At 41.3% G+C, this 22,010-nt stretch overlaps 1 protein-coding gene across 1 annotated transcript in view; it reads left to right on the top strand.

Annotated features, from left to right (window-relative positions):
* gtf2e2 (general transcription factor IIE, polypeptide 2, beta) overlaps window positions 1–15,211 on the top strand; it is a 72,619-nt gene extending 57,408 nt beyond the window's left edge. The window contains exons 5-8 of the mRNA XM_060916524.1: window positions 1,385–1,567; window positions 3,092–3,185; window positions 8,655–8,770; window positions 14,881–15,211. Coding sequence (XP_060772507.1) covers window positions 1,385–1,567; window positions 3,092–3,185; window positions 8,655–8,770; window positions 14,881–15,000 — 513 coding nt within the window. The 3' untranslated portion in view covers window positions 15,001–15,211. The remainder of the gene's footprint in view (window positions 1–1,384; window positions 1,568–3,091; window positions 3,186–8,654; window positions 8,771–14,880) is intronic.
* Window positions 15,212–22,010: the final 6,799 nt, after the last annotated feature.

The following is a 22,010-nucleotide window of genomic DNA, read 5'->3' as shown; positions in this document are numbered from 1 at the left end:
GCACAATGAGGCATACTTACTTAAAAACTGATAAATATGGTAAAATACTTGTAAAACTAGCAAAACTACAATATAAATAGAGAATATAAACAGCTGAGTTGCTCTAAACGGCCACTATATGATGTCCTCACATGTGTCACTATGTCAGGATGCCAGTCTGGCATTTTAAAGAAAATTCATTTTTCTCGAACATTTGGTCTCCAAAAAAAAATGTTTTTTTTTTTTTTAATCTGTGACCACATTTAAATCCGTTGGAGGATCCCTTTAAGGCAGACCTGGGCATTTTACGGCCCGCGGGCCGCATCCGGCCCTTTGGTTCATTCTGACCGGCCCGCGTAAGGTTAATGAGAAATTACAAAATAAACGTATTTTCTAATTTTACCCCATGCATGGACTGAATGTGCATTGCTTTTATTTTGAAGTTGTGTTCAACAAAAACGCAATGCGCGCGACATGAACATGACATGAAATCCCACGAAACCTAATCCCGCGATAACTACTTCCGTAATTTGTCCAGACCAACCACAAACTTGTACGTCATCCTTCAAACGGTCCAGCCAATCACATCGTGTGACGTCACTAGCAGGCGCCGGAGCCGATCTCCGGCGAAAAGCACCAAATGAGGTGATTAGACTACAAATGTGGGCATCATTATTATAATATGATGTATCTTGCTTGATATTTGGAGTAGAAAGACAATATTGTGATGTCTTTATTGTGTTTTGGGGTGAATGTGACTGAAAAAAAAGGTACAAACGTTCACATTTTGTTAACCATTGTTTTGGGAAATTTGATTGAATAAATGACATTTTTTGTAAGGCAACCTTGTTTTTTCCATACTCTTACCAGTCTTAGCAGCTTGTAAAAACGATGTTATTTATTGCTTTATATAAAGAAATACAATTAATATTATGCAGAATTTAGTTCAGCCTTTTGGTCCGGCCCTCCACAGAATTTTCTGTTTCTCATGTGGCCCCATGGAAAAAATAATTGCCCACCCTTGCTTTAAGGCATGACGTACAGACAAAGTGAAAACAAAAGGCGCCAGTATTGTATTGGCTAATTATTCAGCAAAACTTGCATGTACACCAGAAAACTAATGCTGCTCTCAAGCCCGGTTTCATTTTCTCGATGAAAATGTATGTAAATTAATCCACTGGTTCATGGACAAGGTGCTGGGAATCGCATGATCACTGAAAAATGAATTATGATTATGAACAGAAATCAGTTCAGGGTGGTGATTGGTGGCAGCCACAGCTTAGCCCCGCCCCTTGTCAGCTTCTGGTATATTCATTTTTCCTTTCACAAGGCTTCATTAGTTCAATAACATTGTAAGTCGTATGTTCATTACTTTGTCCGGTTCTGTTCTGTTCCTCTATCCCAGGCCTTGGCAAGTAACCCCAAGATAGACGTGCGTGAAGGGAAATACGCCTTTAAACCTAAATACCACCTGAAGGACAAGAAAGCACTGCTCAGGTTGCTGGATAAGCATGATCAGCAGGGTTTAGGAGGAGTACTGCTGGATGATGTGGAGGAGGGCCTGCCAAACGCTGCCAAGGCCATCAAGGTATAGACCCCACCACTTTTTTTTAAAAAAATTATTAAATAAATACCCCCGCTTCAAAGGAGGGGGAGTATACTGGTTTATCTCTGTCTGTCCAGCCGAAACACCCTTTTTCTCAGCAACCACAAATCATAGCCACTTAGTACCAAGTGGGGGTTCTATACCGTGTATACCATTTTCAGGTCTGTCGCACATCAGCTTCCTCTTTACCGACTGAATGTATTTATGAAACGTATAGAGTGGATTTACAAAATTTTCAAGAAGCAAAATGCTATTTCATAATGACAGTTTACCACGATGCTATTTGAAATCCCTGGGGAGAGACACTGCTCTTTACCTACTTGTTTCAGGGTTAATTATTTGTTGAAGTCAACATTCGTAATAAGTGTCCTATTCCTTCGATTGCTTGCATTCTGATTGGGCTATACGTAAGTGAACAGTAGCTCACAGTTGATCTTTGTTTTTGTTTTTTTATATTTATAAATTGTTCACTTAAGAAAATAAGGTGACTCGGTCATGTTGAAGGAGCAGAAATTTTAGCAACCTGACTGAACTTGCAAGCGTATAAGAAACTTCAGCTTACAGTGCTGCATGGACTTGGCTAATACGACATTTGAATTGCTATTTAGATTTTTTTTCTCTGCAGCCCCCTGTGTCCTAACTGTCTTGATGTACATCTCCAGTAATTGTCCCTGTACTTGCGTCAAATGACCTAAACACTACAGCTGTGTTGCCAGTTTTATTATTTGATTAGTTTTAACTCTCAGTTGAAAGGAGTCAGTTGGGGTAGTTCGGGCACCTTGTAAGGATACCCCCTGGATGCCTCCCAAGGGAGGTTCTCTGGGCATGCCCCACCGGGAGGAGACCCCGGACACGCTGGAGAGATTACATCTCTTGGCTGGCCTGGGAACGCCTCAGTATTCACCCGGAACAGCTGGTGGCGGTGGCCGGGGAGAGGGAAGTCTGGGCTGCTCTGCTTAGGCTGCTACCCCTGTGACCCGGATCTGGATAAGTGGTAGAAAATGGATGGATAGTTTTAACTATCTAAAAAAAGACTTGCTAAAGAGATCTTGGCTTTTAGAAATTTGAAACGTATATTCAAATACAAATTTGTCTTTTTTTTGACACACTTCGACCACTAGGCAAGAAAAACAAGGCACTCAACTTGGTAGGCTAGCTTTTATGATACTATACCTAATATACAACAAACTTGTCCCTATTCTCAATTAGTTCAAATCAATACGATGTTTTTGGTGAATAAATCTTAGGAATGCAAATGAAATTTAATTATTAGCCATAACCAGTATTTGGTCTGTGGGGGGGAACAAGTGTTGGCGACATCTTACTCCAATAAGCATTCTCCCGAATTGCACCCTGATCTTTACCTGAAGGCTTCACCGTGTTTTCAGATTGAATTCTTTTTCCATTTCCAATATTGTGGTGTGAAGGTTGGGGCACAACTCCTGCTTCATCTTTATGTACTGCTTTCTTCTGCAGCTTCTTAAGTTGATTCTGTTTGTGCTACAGGCTCTTGGAGATCAGATCATATTTGTGTCCAGACCTGACAAGAAGAAGATTCTCTTCTACAATGACAAACACTGTCACTTCGAAGTAGATGAAGGTGAGTGACCTGTAACCTAGAAATCACACTGGATGCACCATGTCCGTGTAATATCGCACGAATGTTGTTCTGTCCAGTCAACATTGCTTCAGAATTATGTTCTGGACCTGATAGTGATTTTAGGTTTAGTAGCATTACGGCAATCCTAAACTCTCTAACACTGGACAACAATTTGAAAAAAATTTTCTGTTAAGTTAGATTTTTATGCTGATTAAAACTAAAATTGTCATGCTGATTCCAAAATTGCAGTCTTTTTTTTTTTTTTTCTCTAGCACGTCAAGTTTTTTTTTCTCCACAGCTTTCCCTCCAGATAAGCAAAATTCCACTGTAGTAAGACTATTTGAAGGTTATGGAAGAACGTTATCAGGGTAGATGGGATGTACATATGATGGCTGACTATTGTTGGAGCATTAAACGCGATAGTCCTCAAGTTGAACACTCCAGAAAGAGCTATAAACTTAAAATTTTACCTTAACTACTTGCACAGGCAGCACAGTAGTGTAGTGGTTAGCGCTGTCGCCTCACAGCAAGAACGTTCCAGGTTCAAGCCCCGTGGCCGGGGAGGGCCTTTCTGTGCGGAGTTTGCATGTTCTCCCCGTGTCTGTGTGGGTTTCCTCCGGGTGCTCCGGTTTCCCCCACAATCCAAAGACATGCAGGTTAGGTTAACATGGGGCAGCCTTGGGCTGAGGTGCCCTTGAGCAAGGTACCAAACCCCTGACTGCTCCCCAGGCGCTCTGGTGTGGCTGCCCACCGCTCTGAGTGTGTGCGTGCATGTGTTCACTGCTTCAGATGGGTTAAATGCAGAGGATGAATTTCACTGTGCTTGAAGTGTGCATGTGACGAATAAAGGCTGCTTCTTCTTGCACACAATTATAATTACAGTAGCCATATCCTTTGTAAAAACATAATTGTGTTAAACATTGCAGTCATGCCTGTTTCTTTCATATTTCATTGTATGTCAATATTTGTAAATTTTTATAAAACAAGCACATATCTGTTAAGTACAGTATTTTTCATATTTTTTTAAGAAAACGGGGATCCTATAGTTCAAAAACTTGACGTGATAGAGAAAAACTGAGATCAGTTTTGGATTCTGCACCCAAAAATTAGTTAAAAACAGCTGTCAGACCTAACTCAACAAAAATTGTGTTCCCCAGTGTAATTAAAGAAGTCTGAGTAATCTAATCCACCTGCATGAAGCAAAGGCTTCCGATTCCTCACTTTCTGAAATGTTTGCCACTGTTATAAAACAGGTCTTAGTGCTGTGCAGGCTTGTAGTACTCGAGTCCAGCTCGTGCCCTAATTTTAAGGACTCGCGACTTGGACTTAAGCACTGATGACTCGGACTCGTGCATTAACTGCATTTGGACTCGTAAATTGGAGACAAGGACTTTTTTGGTAACGTGCCATAATAATTTGGCATAAGTATTTATATCTACATTTAAGTTTGTACTAATTCCATGCAAGAGTGTTACACCTGCACGCCTTGGCACATGCATCAGATAGACTCTCGGGTGGGCACCTGTACAGGATTAAAGCGCAATCAGCGCGCCTGTATAAAAACTGAAAACACACTTTTTGCGAAGTATTGAGTTGCGTTGCTGACACGTTACCGAGCTTTATTTCCTTGTTTGGTGTCCTTATCCCTGATTTCCTGTTTCTCGTCTTTAGTACGATTCGCACGGGATAAGTATTACCTATGGACCTCTGGTAATTCGCAATTACCCCCGCACCTCTGTGTTATTGTGTGGCGCATTCGGACGGGATAAGCAAAAGTCTGTAATTCACCGAATTTACAGACATTGTGACCGGATGTGTCGTAAGTTCACAGCATCCTGTTTCGTCTTGTAGACAGTAGAGATGGGATTTATGGCTCTTTGATGGGATTCGCATCTTTGTGATCCGTTCTTTGAAAAGAGCCGTTCAAAAGACTGGCTCATTTGGCTCTTTTTAAATATTTATTCAGTTTTAAGAAGACAGCGTCTAAAGAAGCCAGATCCCTCTGCTTAGACAGTGACATCAATATTTCTGGACATACCTTTTATATAAAGCAACCTAGACTTACATTATTGTAACCCCTAAACGCTCATAAATAACCATTAAAAAACAATGAGGGCTTCAGTGAATGTCCATGCAGAACGGCTTTTCTGTAAAAAAAAAAAAAGAACCCACTCAAGAACATAGTTATCAAGAACACAAGAATATTTTATAGAAAAACACTTGTTTTACAAAAATATTTAAGTCTGAGATACAAAATGGATACAACTACAATAAATATAACACAAGAACTAGTTATCACACAAGAACATTTTAATAGAAAAAAACAAACTTTCTATATTAAAAATATTGAAATTGTAACAAAAATAGATACAACTAAACAGTCAGATAAATAGATAAAGTTATAACAAGAACACAAGATTTTTTTAATAGGAAAAAACAAACTATTAATGCAAAAAATATTATTATTATTAGAAAAATAGATACAACTAGACAAACAGATAAATAAATAAAATACACAAAAATAGAACAAACAAAATGATGATAGAATAAATTAAATGAACGTCCGTGCAAAGTAGTTTTCCCACAATATTATCATTAATATCACACAACATTATAAACTATATACAAAACAATTTGAACTATTAGGCAAACAGATAAAACTTGAATAAATAAAAGACAAATGCTGTTTAGCCTACTTCTTGTCCTTGGGCAAAAGCTTTTTCATCTGAAACACAGTACAGAAAAAGAGCGACAGAAAGAACGGCTCCCCCAGCTCGAGACTCGGTTCTCATCGTTCATGCCTAGGAGCCGTTCAGAAGAATCGGTTCGTTTGCGAACGTCACAACACTAGTAGACAGGAGTTCAGAATGCTTATCTGGTTCAAATACGGGATAGGCCTACTACCACTTGCCCCTGAAATGCTGTTTATCAAAATTTCGCCCGTATCCTCCATTATTCACTCCAGAAAAGTACAAGAGACGCGCGTTTAATAATTACAAACACAGACATGCGCATTCACACGGGACTTGTAGTACCACTGGACGTCTGTGTTTTGCCGAAACACAGTAGGTAATTCGCGGCGGAATTATTACTTGGCAAATTACGGACATGGCGCATTCGCACGGGACTAAGAACTCAGACGTTCTCTGCAATTATTCCGAATTACCAGAGGTCCACAGGTAATACTTATCCCGTGCGAATAGGGCTTTAGATTCTGCCGAGTCTATGATAGCCTGTTTATGCCTCACTCGACCTATTGCCTGTTTTATGATTTTGCCTGCCGTTCTGGATTGTTTACCGGTCTTCACTTGTATTAATAAACACACCTGCTGTCTCCCAACCATCTTTGACAGAATACTTTGCACTCCCTGTTCATACGTCATGCTCAGGAACAAACTAATGTTAATGGTGCTGAAACAGCCGCCGTCAAACAGTGCAGCTGGAGTGTTGGACTCGACTTGGATCAATAGTGGGCTCGAATTATTATTATTATTTTATTTTATTTTATTTTTTTAAATGACTTGGACGGGCGGCACGGTGGTGTAGTGGTTAGCGCTGTCGCCTCACAGCAAGAAGGTCTGGGTTCGAACCCCGGGTCCGGCGAGGGCCTTTCTGTGCGGAGTTTGCATGTTCTCCCCGTGTCCGCGTGGGTTTCCTCCGGGTGCTCCGGTTTCCCCCACAGTCCAAAGACATGCAGGTTAGGTTAACTGGTGACTCTAAATTGACCGTAGGTATGAATGTGAATGGTTGTCTGTGTCTATGTGTCAGCCCTGTGATGACCTGGCGACTTGTCCAGGGTGTACCCCGCCTTTCGCCCGTAGTCAGCTGGGATAGGCTCCAGCTTGCCTGCGACCCTGTAGAAGGATAAAGCGGCTAGAGATAATGAGATGAAATGACTTGGACTTGACTCCAACTTGAACACTGGGGACTCGAGACTGGACTTGGACTTGAGGTTTAGTGACTTGACTACAACACTGGTTCTGTGCCATTATTAAGAATTTGTATTCCGTGAAGTTCGTATCCATTGTTTTTAAAGAAAGCTCAAAATATTCCACAATGATCTCATCTCATCTCATTATCTCTAGCCGCTTTATCCTTCTACAGGGTCGCAGGCAAGCTGGAGCCTATCCCAGCTGACTACGGGCGAAAGGCGGGGTACACCCTGGACAAGTCGCCAGGTCATCACAGGGCTGACACATAGACACAGACAACCATTCACATTCACACCTACGGTCAATTTAGAGTCACCAGTTAACCTAACCTGCATGTCTTTGGACTGTGGGGGAAACCGGAGCACCCGGAGGAAACCCACGCGGACACGGGGAGAACATGCAAACTCCACACAGAAAGGCCCTCGCCGGCCCTGGGGCTCGAACCCAGGACCTTCTTGCTGTGAGGCGACAGCGCTAACCACTACACCACCGTGCCGCCATTCCACAATGATGATTTCTAAATAACACACAAGCAGAGTGATACAAACCGGTTAACTGTACAAGTGCTGTTATACTTAGACCCCGTCCACACGTAGCCGGGTATCTGCTAAATCGAAGATATTTTTCTACGTTTTGGCCTGTCATCCACATGAAAACACATCAAAAACGAATATTTAAAAAAACTCCGGGCAAAGTGAAGATTTTTGAAAACTCCGTGTATGCCTTTTCGTGTAGACCGAGATAACCGGAGTTTTGCGTTTTAGAACATCGCAATCTGCGCCAAAAAAAATGACGACAAATCTGCCCTGACGTCAAACGTGTGACCTTTGTTTACTGCAGAAGCCAGATTAAGCATGGACAAAGAGTAATGGATCGGAGTAGTGCCTTGAAAGCGCTAATTATTGTGCAGGTGCTATTTACATGTTTAATTTTAGAAGCCCAACTACTGCTCCAAAAACAGGGTCAATATGTCCACATATTTGCTTTGACAAGATTCCGAATCAACTTTTTTCTTGCGTCTTTTGAAGTTTATACTCCAAAATTGTGTTTAGAAGCAATTCTGTCTCCGAGTCTGTCCAGACAAACGAGCTTGGCGCCATGTTTTATGTTTAGGCGGAAGTGACGCCAACAGAGGGCTGTTCTGATGTGATTAGGGGTAGGATTTGGGGAAATAATGCCATCTACAGGTTTGGAATGCTTATGAATGTGATTGAAAACGCAGATGTTCGGTTATGTGTGGAAGGGATTTTTTTCGAAGACGAGGTGGTGTGGATAAAACATTTTTATAAACCGAGGGGGGGAAAATGTTCGGTTTTAAAAATACCCGGCTACGTGTGTACATGGCCTTAATATCAGCATTCTTGGAACTCCACTTATCCAATCAAATTAGTGGACTGGAACTAACTTTTGTATGAATGGTACTTGGAAATCTACTAATGTCGGTATGCCAAAAACATAATACAAGCTCATTTCTAATGGCCAGTACAAGTGTAAGGAGGACTGTTGGTTATTGTGGAATGTTTTTGATGTTCTCCAGAGTTCCAGAAACTGTGGCGCAGCGTTCCAGTTGATTCCATAGATGACGAAAAGATTGAAGAGTACCTGAAGAGACAGGGCATCTCATCGATGCAGGATACAGGACCAAAGAAAATTGTGCGTTTACACCATATACATACATCTCTAATGATTAATTTATACACTGCCCTGCCAAAAAAAAAAAAAAAGGTTGTGTATTCGAATATTTGGTTGGACCGCCTTTAACTTTGATTACAGCATGCATTCGCCATGGCATTGCTTCGATAAACTTGTGCAATGTTACATTTATTTCAGTCCAGAGTTGTAATTAATTTTTCACCGAGATCTTGTGTTGAGGATGGGAGAGTCGAGCCACTGCGTAAAGTCTTGTCCAGCACGTCCCAAAGATTCTCAATGGGGTCAAGGTCGGGTCTCTGTGGTGGTTAATTCATGTGTGACAAATGATTCCTCATGCTTCCTCATAGTCTGAGCCCTAATTTTGTTCCCGTACCATCAGGGAGGAAAAACTCCATTGATTTTAATGTGAACCTGGTCATTCAGGTCGTCAGCTGACTTCATTTTATTGCCCCGTAACATTGCTGAGCCTCGACCTGATCAACTGACTCAACCCCGGATCACAACACTGCTTCCAGAGGCTTTTACAGTGGACACTATGCATGATGAGTTCATCACTTCATGTGCTTCCCTTCTTACCCTGACACACCCATCATTCAGGAATAGGGTCAATCTGGACTCCTCAGACCACATGACCTTTTCCCAGTTGCTCCAGAGTCCAATCTTTAGTAGGCATATCAGGTGAAAGTTCAGTCCAAATTGCTTGAAACTGCTCTCATTGAATTCAGAACAACAGTTTAAGAGTTAAAATGTTTATCTGTTCTTGAGGTATTACAAATCAGATTGAAGAAACGGCTTAATTTTTAGAAAACTGCTGTAATATTCTGTATGAGGATCACATGGTCCAAAATGGGCCTAATTAACCAATGAGATCAAATGTTGTGTGGTTTTTTTTCTCTTCTCTTTTCAACAGTGGTGGCTGGTAGTCTTTCAAACAGGGGAAGCTGGTCGGTTATGATATTTCCAGATTTTAAAAGAAAAAACACATCAGTTTTGCCCATACTCTTGCCTCTGATCTGGCTGATTGTTGGCAGTGTCACAAACTGTAAAATAACAGGTTCTTTTGGCCCATTAGCCTACTGTCCAATATACATGATGGTGGTGTTGGGGGGGGGGGTATATTTTAACATTTTATATTTTAATATTGTGGCATGTTGTTTAAAAATTGACCTCGGCTGTGATTTTGTTTAAAAATGTTTTCCAAATTGTAGCTGTGTTTAATTCATATCCAGAAAAACATATATTCCAATATAATATACTCAGCATAAACATTTTAAATAGATTCTATATTTTTGGTCCATCCATGACATATTACTAAAGTAGCCTATTTACTGTTGTTGATGTGGGTCACTTGCTGTTAGCCAATTCACTTTCTCGTACCAGGAGAGCTGAAAGGAACGAGTATTATTCCCTACCTTTTTCACCAAGTCAATTTGAGGCGTTGGTCTACCCTGCTCTTTAATTTAAATTTTTTCTTTGAAAGGAAGACTGGCAAATGGCTTCGCCAAAATTAAATCAGCAATGCTTGGCATCCGTGCGCAGCTTTCTTGCTAGCTGACTAGCCCCCTCAAGTTCAAGTTCAGTCACTCAAATAAACGAAATTTCTGGAACTAAGATAGCAAACTTGACAACACTATATTTACACTTTTTTTATTTACAATGAAAATATATACAAACTAAAAAAGCTGGTAGAAACCGTATATAATGAATGAAATCGAAATGTAAGCTGATCTCTTACAATACACCACAGCACTTGCGAATCCGCATGGGACTGAAGTGATGTTGCCAGATACTGCTGACGTTATCCAGCCCAAAATATGTTCAAAACCCGCCAAAATGCACTTAAAACCGCCCAATCTGGCAACACTGTACCGCTGCCTGTCTATAGTTGAAACGAGCTGTCAATCAAAGAAAATATCCGGCCGCTTTCACCAATCACCAGTCTCCTTGCGGAAACTGCCATGTCCCTCCCATGTGAGGCTCGGAGTCCGTGGGCGGGCATTTTCGCAGTATTTGTCCAATAACCGTCTTGCGTTTTGAGATTGAAAAGCGCATAGCTCCCAAATGCCGTTGAAGTCCACTGAGGCTGGGAGTCCATGAGACTCCGTGGGCAGGCATTTTCGCAGTATTTGTCCAATAATCGTCTTGCATTTTGAGATTGACAAGCACATAGCTCCCAATCCACTGAGGCTGGGCTGCATCGCGCTGTCACGAGGGGGAAAAACTCACGCACACATTAGGCGAACTGGGGAAAATTTATAAGGGAATGATTTCGCACTGTAGTTGGGTTGAGCACATATATTTCTATGATTCTGGATCTGAAATAGCAATGTTATAAGGTCGGCTATAACATAAGCCTAGCGCAATTCATCCTACACGATGTTCGTCATTTTTAGAGGAGGCTGAGCCTCCCTCGTTGTCTTAGAGCAATCGCCCGTGTTTTTCAAGATATTTTACATGGAAATTGGCAGGCACATGGATGGTTGGTTGTATACCGAATAGAAAATTTGAAAAATTAGAAAAAAAAACAATTATGCAAATTAGTATTTAATTAGTATTCATTATGCTAAATGGGTAAAAATGTTAAATCGGTACACTCATTAAAAAAGTAATAAAAGATTTATTTCTAATACCCTCTTTGTGCTTTGTAGGCCTTTGTATTTCTCAAAAGTAGGGCCTACTAGTGTTTTATATTAAAGAATATAAATGTTTCTTTATTTCAATTAATATTCAAAACTTTCATGGCGAACCTTGAAAACAGATTGATCCACATCCAATAAACAACTCCAATTAATTGAATTTGACACTTGCATTTGACTTGTTTTTTTTTTTTTTTTCAAATATCATTCCGACCACCAAGATCAAGATTTTTCATCAAAACAACTACAGTTATATTCTAAAATGGAATAGAATTCATTTACATGAATCGGTTTGATTTGAAAAAAATAAGTAGGTAAAGCTATGAAAGCTCACTTCAAAGTCTTCCGTGAATCATAACATCAAAACTAGCAGACGGAAAATTTTGCTGAATGCTTCATCAGAAACAGCGAGAGCGAGAGAACGTTCCTATAAAAGTTATCTGATTGATATTTACGAGTAATCCAGTCGGAAACCAATCAGGAGAAAGAGAAAGCCTGACCGCTTTTCCGTGACTCAAAAAGCACCTGCAGTTTCCCAACGTTACGCGAGCAGAGTTTTTAGTCTGTTGTACCAACTTCAACATGTTACCCCCAAAGTACTGAATAGATCTTGATGAGAGAAATTTCTTTGGAAAGCAGAAATTATGGGGACACAGCTTTTTAGTCCTAGTCCCATGAGTTCTTATGACATTGAGCGTGGAAATGATCTTAATTTCACTATTGAACATAAGGGGTGTTCACACGGCACATATTTGCATCGATGCTGCACCGATGTGTTTTGTTGCGATATATCTTGCACCGGTGTAAATTTTGTGGAGCGTTCACACGTCACAACCCTGCTTACTAGAGAGAAGCGTGTTAGCACCGGTGCAGGCCCACTGAGGTTCACACGGCAGTTTTTGCGACCGTGCTATACGATAGTAATAATGCGGAAATGAAATATGCGCATGCGTGAAAATGTACTTCCTTTTCCCACCTTGTTTGTGACTGATGTATCGAAAAACCATGGTTTATACTTCTCCAGACAAACTTTCTACGTTGTGGTCTATCAGACACCGTAAAAGGGTAAAAGAGAGAAAGGAAAGGTTGCGCAAGTACAAGAGAGCACGAAAACGACGCATTTTACAATTCATTCGGCAACAAATCGACGACTTCGTGTCGTTCATGGCCATGTGGGCGGTTGTCATGGAATCACCAAGCGCCGGGAAAACAACGTGGATGAAGACACGCAGTTCTGTTTGGTGGGAGAGAATTGTCAACGGATCGCTTACTCATTCAGACTGGATATCAAACTTCAGAATGAGCAAGGAAGCATTCGGATATTTGTGCGCCAAGCTTCGTCCATCCCTCTCACGTGAAACGACTGTCATGCGTTAACTCTCCTCACGCGTAGCGAGTCTACCCCTGTAGCATTCAGACGTCCCATTTTATATCGGTGCTGCCCCGCAAACTAGCATTTACTCCGGAGTAAATTTCTTAAACCACCTCCCGAGCAGGGTTAGATTTGCACCGGTTTAAGCAGCTTTCAGGGGCTACACCGGTATAACTTTGTACCGTGTGAATGCTCTACCGGGGCAGCCCCGGTGCTACACCGGAGTAAAAGTTGCCATGTGAACACCCCTATAGTCGCAAGTTCCACCGGGGGCGGTTTAAATAAACAATTTGACTTCAAGCATTCAAGTGATCTCTGATCATCAGGATCTTTTTTCCAACCACATTTTTTTTTCCAGGAAGCTTGATGGTGGTTCATCACTCTCCTTCCAGGTTTTAATAATGCATTGGACAGTTCTTAATCCAGTTCTAGTCATTTCAGCAGTCTCTCTAGTTTTCTTTGCTTGATGCAGGCCAATAATTTGACTCGTCTGAAACACCGTAACATCCTGGGTGCGATTTGCTGGGGGGATGGTGGGGAAGTGTTGCCAGATTGGGAGGAATCCCGCCCAGTTGGGCGGTTTCAAGTGCATTTTGGTGGGTTTTGAACATATTTTGGGCTGGAAAACTTCAGCAGCAACAGATACTGCTGATGTTTTCCAGCCCAAAATATGTTCAAAACCCACCAAAATGCACTTGAAACCGCTCAACTGGGCGGGAAACCTCCCAATCTGGCAACACTGTGGTGGGGATCATCCCCCCCCCCCCCCCCCCCCCCCCTCTGGTTTTTATCTCTGCTGAAAAAAAAAATCCTCGGGGACAACCCCGTCAATAAAACAAACAAACCAAAAAAAAAAGTTGACATGACAGGCATGTTATGACAGTTTTCTATGGTCTACATTGCACTCGCTTTCAAAATGACCCGAAGTGGCAGCTTTGATGTTCACGAACGTCCCCAGCAAATAGATACATTGTAGATAATAACAATATCCAGAGTGTGAACGTGGATTTAGCGCCATGAATCACATCCTTATTGATGAGCGCAACAGAATGAATGTATCCACACTGACAGCCTTCTTTTCCTCGCTGTCAATGGGTCAGACGTGCGTTCCTTCCCTGCTGAGAAATTCGCAGAAATGTGGATTAAAGAAGGGCGAAACGTGGCGGATAGCGCACCGACGGGAAAGCAGAAAAGGCCACATGAACTGCGCCATCAGAGCAAACTGTTCATTTAGTATTCATGTATTTCAGTGATTTTCGAGTCACTGTCCATTTAATCCGGAGGGAGAGAAACATCACAGCAACGCGACAAGCAGTGCGAACTTTGTTGTGCGTTAGTGTTCGTGTATTTAGTCAGAGAGATAGGAAGATGAATTTACTATCTCTGGTTTAGTGTTCGTTTTCATTGTGTTATTCATTTGATATCATCGGATGTTATTGAGCTGTTAGCCTATTGTTACCTTAATTTTGTGACGTTTCATGATAAAAAAAAAAAAAAACATCCCCCCTTCTGGTTTTTTGACAAATCGCACCCTGGTAACATCTTTTCCATGAGTACAGGATCCATCTTCCAGCATGTATGTTTATGAAATGAGAAGCTACTCGCTGTATCAGTTAGGGTTCAAAGAATTGTTTCCAGTTGAAACACGATCGCTGCACTAATTATTATTCAGTCAAAGGCTGTTTATGTATTTGCTTATTTAAATCCAAATGATGATAACTTTTTTTTTTTTTTTTTTTGGCCGTGCAGTGTACATGGTCAATTCTCCAACAAGAGAAAATAATCCACAGTGGAGAGACCATAAAACATTCAAAAAGGCTTTACCATCTTTTGGGTTATTTAAAATTTGACCTTTTAACTGTTACAAAGCTTGGAAAGACTCCTTCCAAAAATGTCTCCTCTTTTGACCATATCAAACCACAAGACAAACTATCATACAAACCCCTGTGTTAGTTGTTAGTATAGAGACAATAACGTACAGTATTAGAAACAGTTTCTCACCAATCAGAATGGAGCATTCAGTAACGCTGTGATGTAAAATTCATCATTAACCATGATGTCATCCATTCTCAAACATGTGTATCTTGTGATGAACTGTACAGGCACCAGTCCCAAAGAGGAAGAAGCCGGCAATGCAGAAGAAGAGACGGTTCAAGACTCACAATGATCATCTGAACGGTGTTTTGGAGGACTACTCCGATGGAGTTCCCATGAAGAAGTGACGCCCGTTCACACACGTCCCACATCGGCTGGGATAAAGACTCAAAGTGAAGATTGACGTGTGTGTACACTGTATCGCATTGCCAAAACCACATGGAGACTAACAGACACAATTCTAATGTGAAGCGACTGTAAATATTTTCTTTTTGTGCCAGCACTTTAAGTATGTTGGAAGCGCCTTTTTTTTTAAGAATAAAATTTAAAATCACTGTGTGCGTGTGTAATGTGTTTTATAAAATCAGTAAGAAATATTCTTAGCTTATTATACTGTTGGTATTATGCAAGAAACGTTTTTTTATTAAGCATTATTCTTTTTAACCAAGCACAAATGTTAAGGGGGAAAAAAGTGCATGAATGCAGTTAATACACTTTAGATTAGATTTTTGGGTTTGTGTACATAATTTATCAGGGATGTGATTTTTCCGCAAATTCGCGGAATTCCGCTTTTTTCACCTCAAAACTTGAAGAAAAATTTTTTCCAATTTTTCCCTCATCCACATTCGTATCCTATTCGTTCCGACTTTGTTTGAAAGATGGCAGCCTCGGATTTGCATCTTTACGCCTCGATCACGGAGGCTGCCATCTTTCAACTCTTTGTTTGAAGCGAGCTTACGTACAGCTATCTAACAAGCGCGTTCATTGGTTGTTACAGAGCGATGAGCCAATCACGTACACCTCGTTTCATCTCATTGACGTAATTACGTCATTTACGCAATGAAACGAGGTACGTGATTGGCTCATCGCTCTGTAATAACCAATGAACGCACTTGTTAGATAGCTGTACGTAAGCTCGCTTCAAACAAAGAGTTGAAAGATGGCAGCCTCCGTGATCGAGGCGTAAAGATGCAAATCGAGTTAAAGAAATCGACAGAATAGTGAAAAAAAAGTTCCGCTGGGAATGGTTGGAGAAAAACCGCGGCTCGCCTCGGGGCGAATTACGTCACAAGGCGTGGGGCTAGCGGGCCCTGCTCGCGCTGGTTCTTTGGGGTGTGTGTGAGCGAGTGTGTGTGTGTGTGTGTGTGTGTGAGCGAGTGTGTGTGTGTGTGAGCGAGCGAGTGTGTGTGTGTGTGAGAGTGAGCGAGAGTGTGTGTCAGAGTTGCATGTTGACCATTAAATTGGCTTGAATTTGTTAATCATGACAAGTTTTTTCTTGTGTGTTTGCTTGCCATTTTAGTACAATTTTTAAGTCAGAAAACCCCAGAACCCAGGAGCTTCGGGGGGCTTCCCCCCTTGTCCCCCCCACCAGGCCGCTGCCCTGGACCAGCTGGGGGCCTGCGGCCCCCGGCTAAAATTTTCAGATAATTTCACCAGCCCCAAATCACATCCCTGATTTATCCGTATTAAATGAGAAAAGAAAAAGAAGTTGAAGGAAACCAGAATAAACCCAGGCAAAACGTGTTGGACAGTAATCCAAGCTCGAGTAGACCAGGGACCCTGGAGCTGTGAAGAAGCTACCGTACATGATCTGCCATTCCGCAGATGAAGAATGGTGGGTGTTCCAGATGTTTCATATGTACACTACCGTTCAAAAGTTTGGGGTCACCCAGACAATTTTGTGTTTTCCATGAAAAGTCTCACTTTTATTTACCACCATAAGTTGTAAAATGAATAGAAAATATAGTCAAGACATTTTTCTGGCCATTTTGAGCATTTAATCGACCCCACAAATGTGATGCTCCAGAAACTCAATCTGCTCAAAGGAAGGTCAGTTTTATAGCTTCTCTAAAGAGCTCAACTGTTTTCAGCTGTGCTAACATGATTGTACAAGGGTTTTCTAATCATCCATTAGCCTTCTGAGGCAATGTAGCCCAAGAGCATTAGCTCAAAATTGAGTCCAACCCGGAACAAATTAGTAGCAAGCTGAATTTTTCAGAATATGTTCAGAATACCCTTAGGAATAACATACTAAAAGTCCCCGGGAATCCACCTTGTGCTGTCTGAGAAATTCAAGATGGCGTCCAAAATGGCCACCGATTGGAGATTTTTCAATATCTCAGGGATAAAACATAATATAAATGCAATTAAAATGTTAAATTATATGTTCTCTCATACAAGCAATGCAAATTCACCATTGTCACACTGTTAAAATTAACCAAGATTACAAGGTCATTAATGTGGAAATTACATGGAATTTGATGGTTGACATGATTGACAGATTAGCTTAGTAGGCTACCTACTGTACATACATGAACATAATGTAAGACAACAATTAGACATCAATTTCCTTAATATTTAGTGCATCTTTAAGCTTTGATAAAATATTAAAGGGAAATTAAATTTGAGAACTCTATTTTCTAAAACTACAATGGCAAGCTGTTTCAGTATACTTCTTCAACATTCTGGCGACTTTCATGACAAAAAGGTCTGCCTCAATAAAAGCTCTTGCTTATAAACAATGAGTAGACTTAGACACTTCTCAGTGCCTCAGTTGTAATGCTTGGACCTTTGTTGTACCATCAATGAAGTAGGGAATTTATTCAAGCTTGTTTAAGGGTGGAAAAAAATTAATCTTTGAGTTTCTAGCGCCAGTCTTTACTACTAGCAACGCCAGTGTGTTCGGACAAAAAATGACTAAACTCAGCATGACCTTTTAACATGCCATTTTTCATTTTATACCACCAATTTACTTTAATTAATATTAATGAAAATAAGTGCTCCAACCCCTAGTAAATGTGTTTGTTGTTTTGTGAACAGAATAGGATGATACGGAGTGAACAAGTAACCAATGGATCCACACTATACACAAATATACTGTTATAATAATGTGTACATTGTTATTATATAATGTTAATACACAATGTAATTAATACACATGTTGGAATTTACTCTCCTACCCTACAAAACATATATTCTGACCTTTTAATTGCATTCATATTTTGTTTTGGGCCTGAGATATGGGCAGATCTCCATTTGGTGGCCATTTTGGACGCCATCTTGAATTTCTCAGACAGCACAAGGGGGATTTCCGGGGACTTTTAGTATGTTATTCCTAAAGGTATTCTGAACATATTCTGAAATTTTCAGCTTGTTACTAATTTGTTCCGGGTATAACCCTATTACTCCTGGGCTAATGAGCAAACACATTGTACCATTGGAATTCTGGAGTGATAGTTGCTGGAAATGGGCCTCTATACACCTATGGAGATATTGCACCAAAAACCAGACATTTGCAGCTAGAATAGTCATTTACCACATTAGCAATGTATAGAGTGGATTTCTGATTAGTTTAAAGTGATCTTCATTGAAAAGGACAGTGCTTTTCTTTCAAAAATAAGGAAATTCCAAAGTGACCCCAAACTTTTGAACGGTAGTGTAACTGTATTAACAGAGTTGCTGAGCAACAGAGATGCCAATGGTTATTTGTTTTCTGAGCATCTTTATACCATTAGACTGAATGAGTGTCCCCCCCCCCCAAAAAAAAAAAAAGATTTATTTTTTATATTGTCCACCATTTTGAATATTGACAAGTTCATCACCACCTGCAACATCAGAAGTGCTTCGCTTGCACAGTTGATGAAGGCCTTTTGTATACAATATCTCATCTCATCATCTCTAGCCGCTTTATCCTTCTACAGGGTCGCAGGCAAGCTGGAGCCTATCCCAGCTGACTACGGGCGAAAGGCAGGGTACACCCTGGACAAGTCGCCAGGTCATCACAGGGCTGACACATAGACACAGACAACCATTCACACTCACATTCACACCTACGGTCAATTTAGAGTCACCAGTTAACCTAACCTGCATGTCTTTGGACTGTGGGGGAAACCGGAGCACCCGGAGGAAACCCACGCGGACATGGGGAGAACATGCAAACTCCGCACAGAAAGGCCCTCACCGGCCCCGGGGCTCGAACCCAGGACCTTCTTGCTGTGAGGCGACAGCGCTAACCACTACACCACCGTGCCGCCTGTATACAATATATGGCTATATTATATACTAAACTTGATATGGAGAGACCATCCTGCTGTACCAACTGCATACATGTGCATACACACACTTTCTCTCACACACACACACACACACACACACGTTAATTTGGACCTTCTCATTTCCCTTCTCATCACTCCTTTCATATACACATTAACTGACTTGATGTCCTCTTAGCGCTCATTCAACACACACTCACGTATTCGCTTATACTTACCTCTTGGACACAGCTACTCAAAAAAAAACAAACAGCTGAGATCTTGATGGGTGAAAGACACTGAATTACAGATCCATCACAGTGCAAGTGTTGTCTCAATAAATTGTAAGCATTGTTGCTTATTTCTTGCTTTTGCGGATGGAAAAATAGTGTCAATGGGTTCCTGTGAGAAGCTCCACGCTGTGTTCTGAAGCCTGGAGTAGTTCTGGAGTACTGGAGCACGTTTTTGTATTGCTTACTTCAGTTGCACTTGAACTGATGTGGCTTTATCACCAACCAGCTTGATGTGAAGATAGAGAGAAAATGCATCAAGTCAAACATCATATTGAGTAAAAAGCTCTCTATGGCTTTAGTGAATAAATCAACTCCCGTAACATTGTTTGCATAAGATCTTAAAATCGATCATGTCTGAGAAAGAGCACGCAAAATAGATGTTCAACTTCCAGATAGTGTGAAGCTCTGACCTCAAGATTGAAGAGAAGCAAGGAAATAAGATTTCCTGTTTTGGTGCGTGTGGTTTCACACTCTGATAGGGTCGTTTTTCTATTGCCACTGCTTCAAGCTATGTGTGTCGTAGGGTTGCCAACTGTTCCGTAAAATACGGATTTGTTATGTATTTGGAAGATAAAATCCGTATTAAGTACTCACGGAACGCACTGTGTTCCGTATTTCTGGCATAGACGGGGCTATCTTTGTTTCTGCCAATGGAGTCATTACAAATACCATGACATTAAAATTACACATTTATCTGGTCAAATAAAGCCCTCCTCTGTGTCGGCCAGCCAGGCCTTCATATCTGTCTACTGTCACACCACAGCCGCTTTACAGAAATTAAAATAAATTAATTCCATTAAAATTTCTCTGGTCACACCATCAAACTAAAAATGCGCTATTTTAATTGGCCGTCATTTACCTTGAGTCCTCTGTATCATAGCAACGGAGAAGCTATGAAGAAGATTCGCAAGCATGGCAGCAAACGAAGAACCACAAGCTGTGCAGGCGAAGAAACGAAGATTGCAGAAATATAGAAAAGAATGGGAAAGGGAATTTTCGTGGGTGGAGTATGTAAGGGGAAACGATTATAAGGCTAATTGCACTGTCTGCCGTCGTGTGTTCACCATTGGACACGGCGGAGTTTGTGACCTAAAGCAGCATGCATCCGGAGTAACTCACAAGAGGAACGAGAGGGCGCAGAGAACGCAGGCAGATCGAGCCCTCTCAAAGTTTATTGTCCATCAGACATCACCAGAAGCAGATTTGGTACGTATAATAATTGTTCCTTCCAATGATAGAAAGTAGTAACCTATACATTGACATGGAAAACTTCTTGTGAAAGTGTATGGGAGTGCCCTGTCAGTGCAGTAGCCTAGACCAAGACTGGATGGATGCGCAGGGATGTCAAACATTAGGCCCAGGGGCTCACTGCTCACATAATTTCAGGCGGCCCTATTTGAAAGAAGTGAAGTTGTGACTATGTGAGCTACTTGAAATGCTTTGTAAACAGCTTCTAATAAGTAGAGGCTTGAGAATAGGATTTTATTTGTTCATTTGATTTTTTTTCCCATTAGCTCTATTAAATCACACAGGCACACACTAACATCCAAATAACTCAATTAGTCACAGATAATTCAGAGTCTAATAATAAAGTACACATATTCAATTTATTTATATATATATATATATATATATTTTTGTGGGGCGGCACGGTGGTGTAGTGGTTAGCGCTGTCGCCTCACAGCAAGAAGGTCCTGGGTTCGAGCCCCGTGGCCGGCGAGGGCCTTTCTGTGTGGAGTTTGCATGTTCTCCCCGTGTCCGTGTGGGTTTCCTCCGGGTGCTCCGGTTTCCCCCACAGTCCAAAGACATGCAGGTTAGGTTAACTGGTGACTCTAAATTGACCGTAGGTGTGAATGTGAGTGTGAATGGTTGTCTGTGTCTATGTGTCAGCCCTGTGATGACCTGGCGACTTGTCCAGGGTGTACCCCGCCTTTCGCCCGTAGTCAGCTGGGATAGGCTCCAGCTTGCCTGCGATCCTGTAGAAGGATAAAGCAGCTAGAGATAATGAGATGAGATATATTTTTTGTTTCTGTAGGTGACTGCTGCTGAGGTAGCACACGTCTATCATACAGTGAAGCACAGTGTAAGTTACAACAGCGCTGGCTGTGCACTTAAGCTCTCTCACCGAACACTGAACGATTCCAACATTGTCAAGATGTCGTCTTGTGGGAGGACAAAAGCTGAGGCGCTGGTCACTGATGTCCTTGCTCCAAAGGCAGTAGAGGAGGTGATCAAGAAACTAAAAATGCCTCAGAATCCTCTGCCATTCTCTATACAAACTGATGCCTCTAATAAAGGCAATCGCAAGATGTTTCCCTTGGCTGTGCAATTTTTCAGGGCAGACACTGGGATCACCCACAAATTGATTGACTTTGTTGAAAGTGCAGACGAATCTGCTGAAGGAATACTGTCCACAATTCAACGTTCACTTGAAAATCTGGGTCTTTCATTAGACAATGTCTCTGCATTTAGTGCAGTCAATTATGGCATCCACAATTCTGTATATTCCAAACTGAAACAGTGCAATGCTAACATTCTACGAGGCAACTGCCATGCCCACATTGTGCACAACACAGTAAAGCATGCCTTGGATAAGCTCTCCATTGACATAGAAAACATTGTCCTTAAAGTGTATAGCTTTTTTTCCCAGTCGGCAAAGAGGAGAGATTCACTGAAGGACTTTTGTGAATTCTGTGATGTTGAGTTTCATGATATCTTGCGACATGTGGTGACTAGATGGCTGTCACTCAACCCTGCAGTCACCCGTCTTCTCCAGAACTGGGTTCCTCTCAAGTCCTATCTCGTCAATATTGG

The sequence above is a fragment of the Neoarius graeffei genome, chromosome 3 (genome assembly GCF_027579695.1).
Source record: "Neoarius graeffei isolate fNeoGra1 chromosome 3, fNeoGra1.pri, whole genome shotgun sequence".
Classification (NCBI taxonomy): Eukaryota; Metazoa; Chordata; class Actinopteri; order Siluriformes; family Ariidae; genus Neoarius; species Neoarius graeffei.
This window is presented reverse-complemented; position numbering and strand designations above follow the sequence as displayed.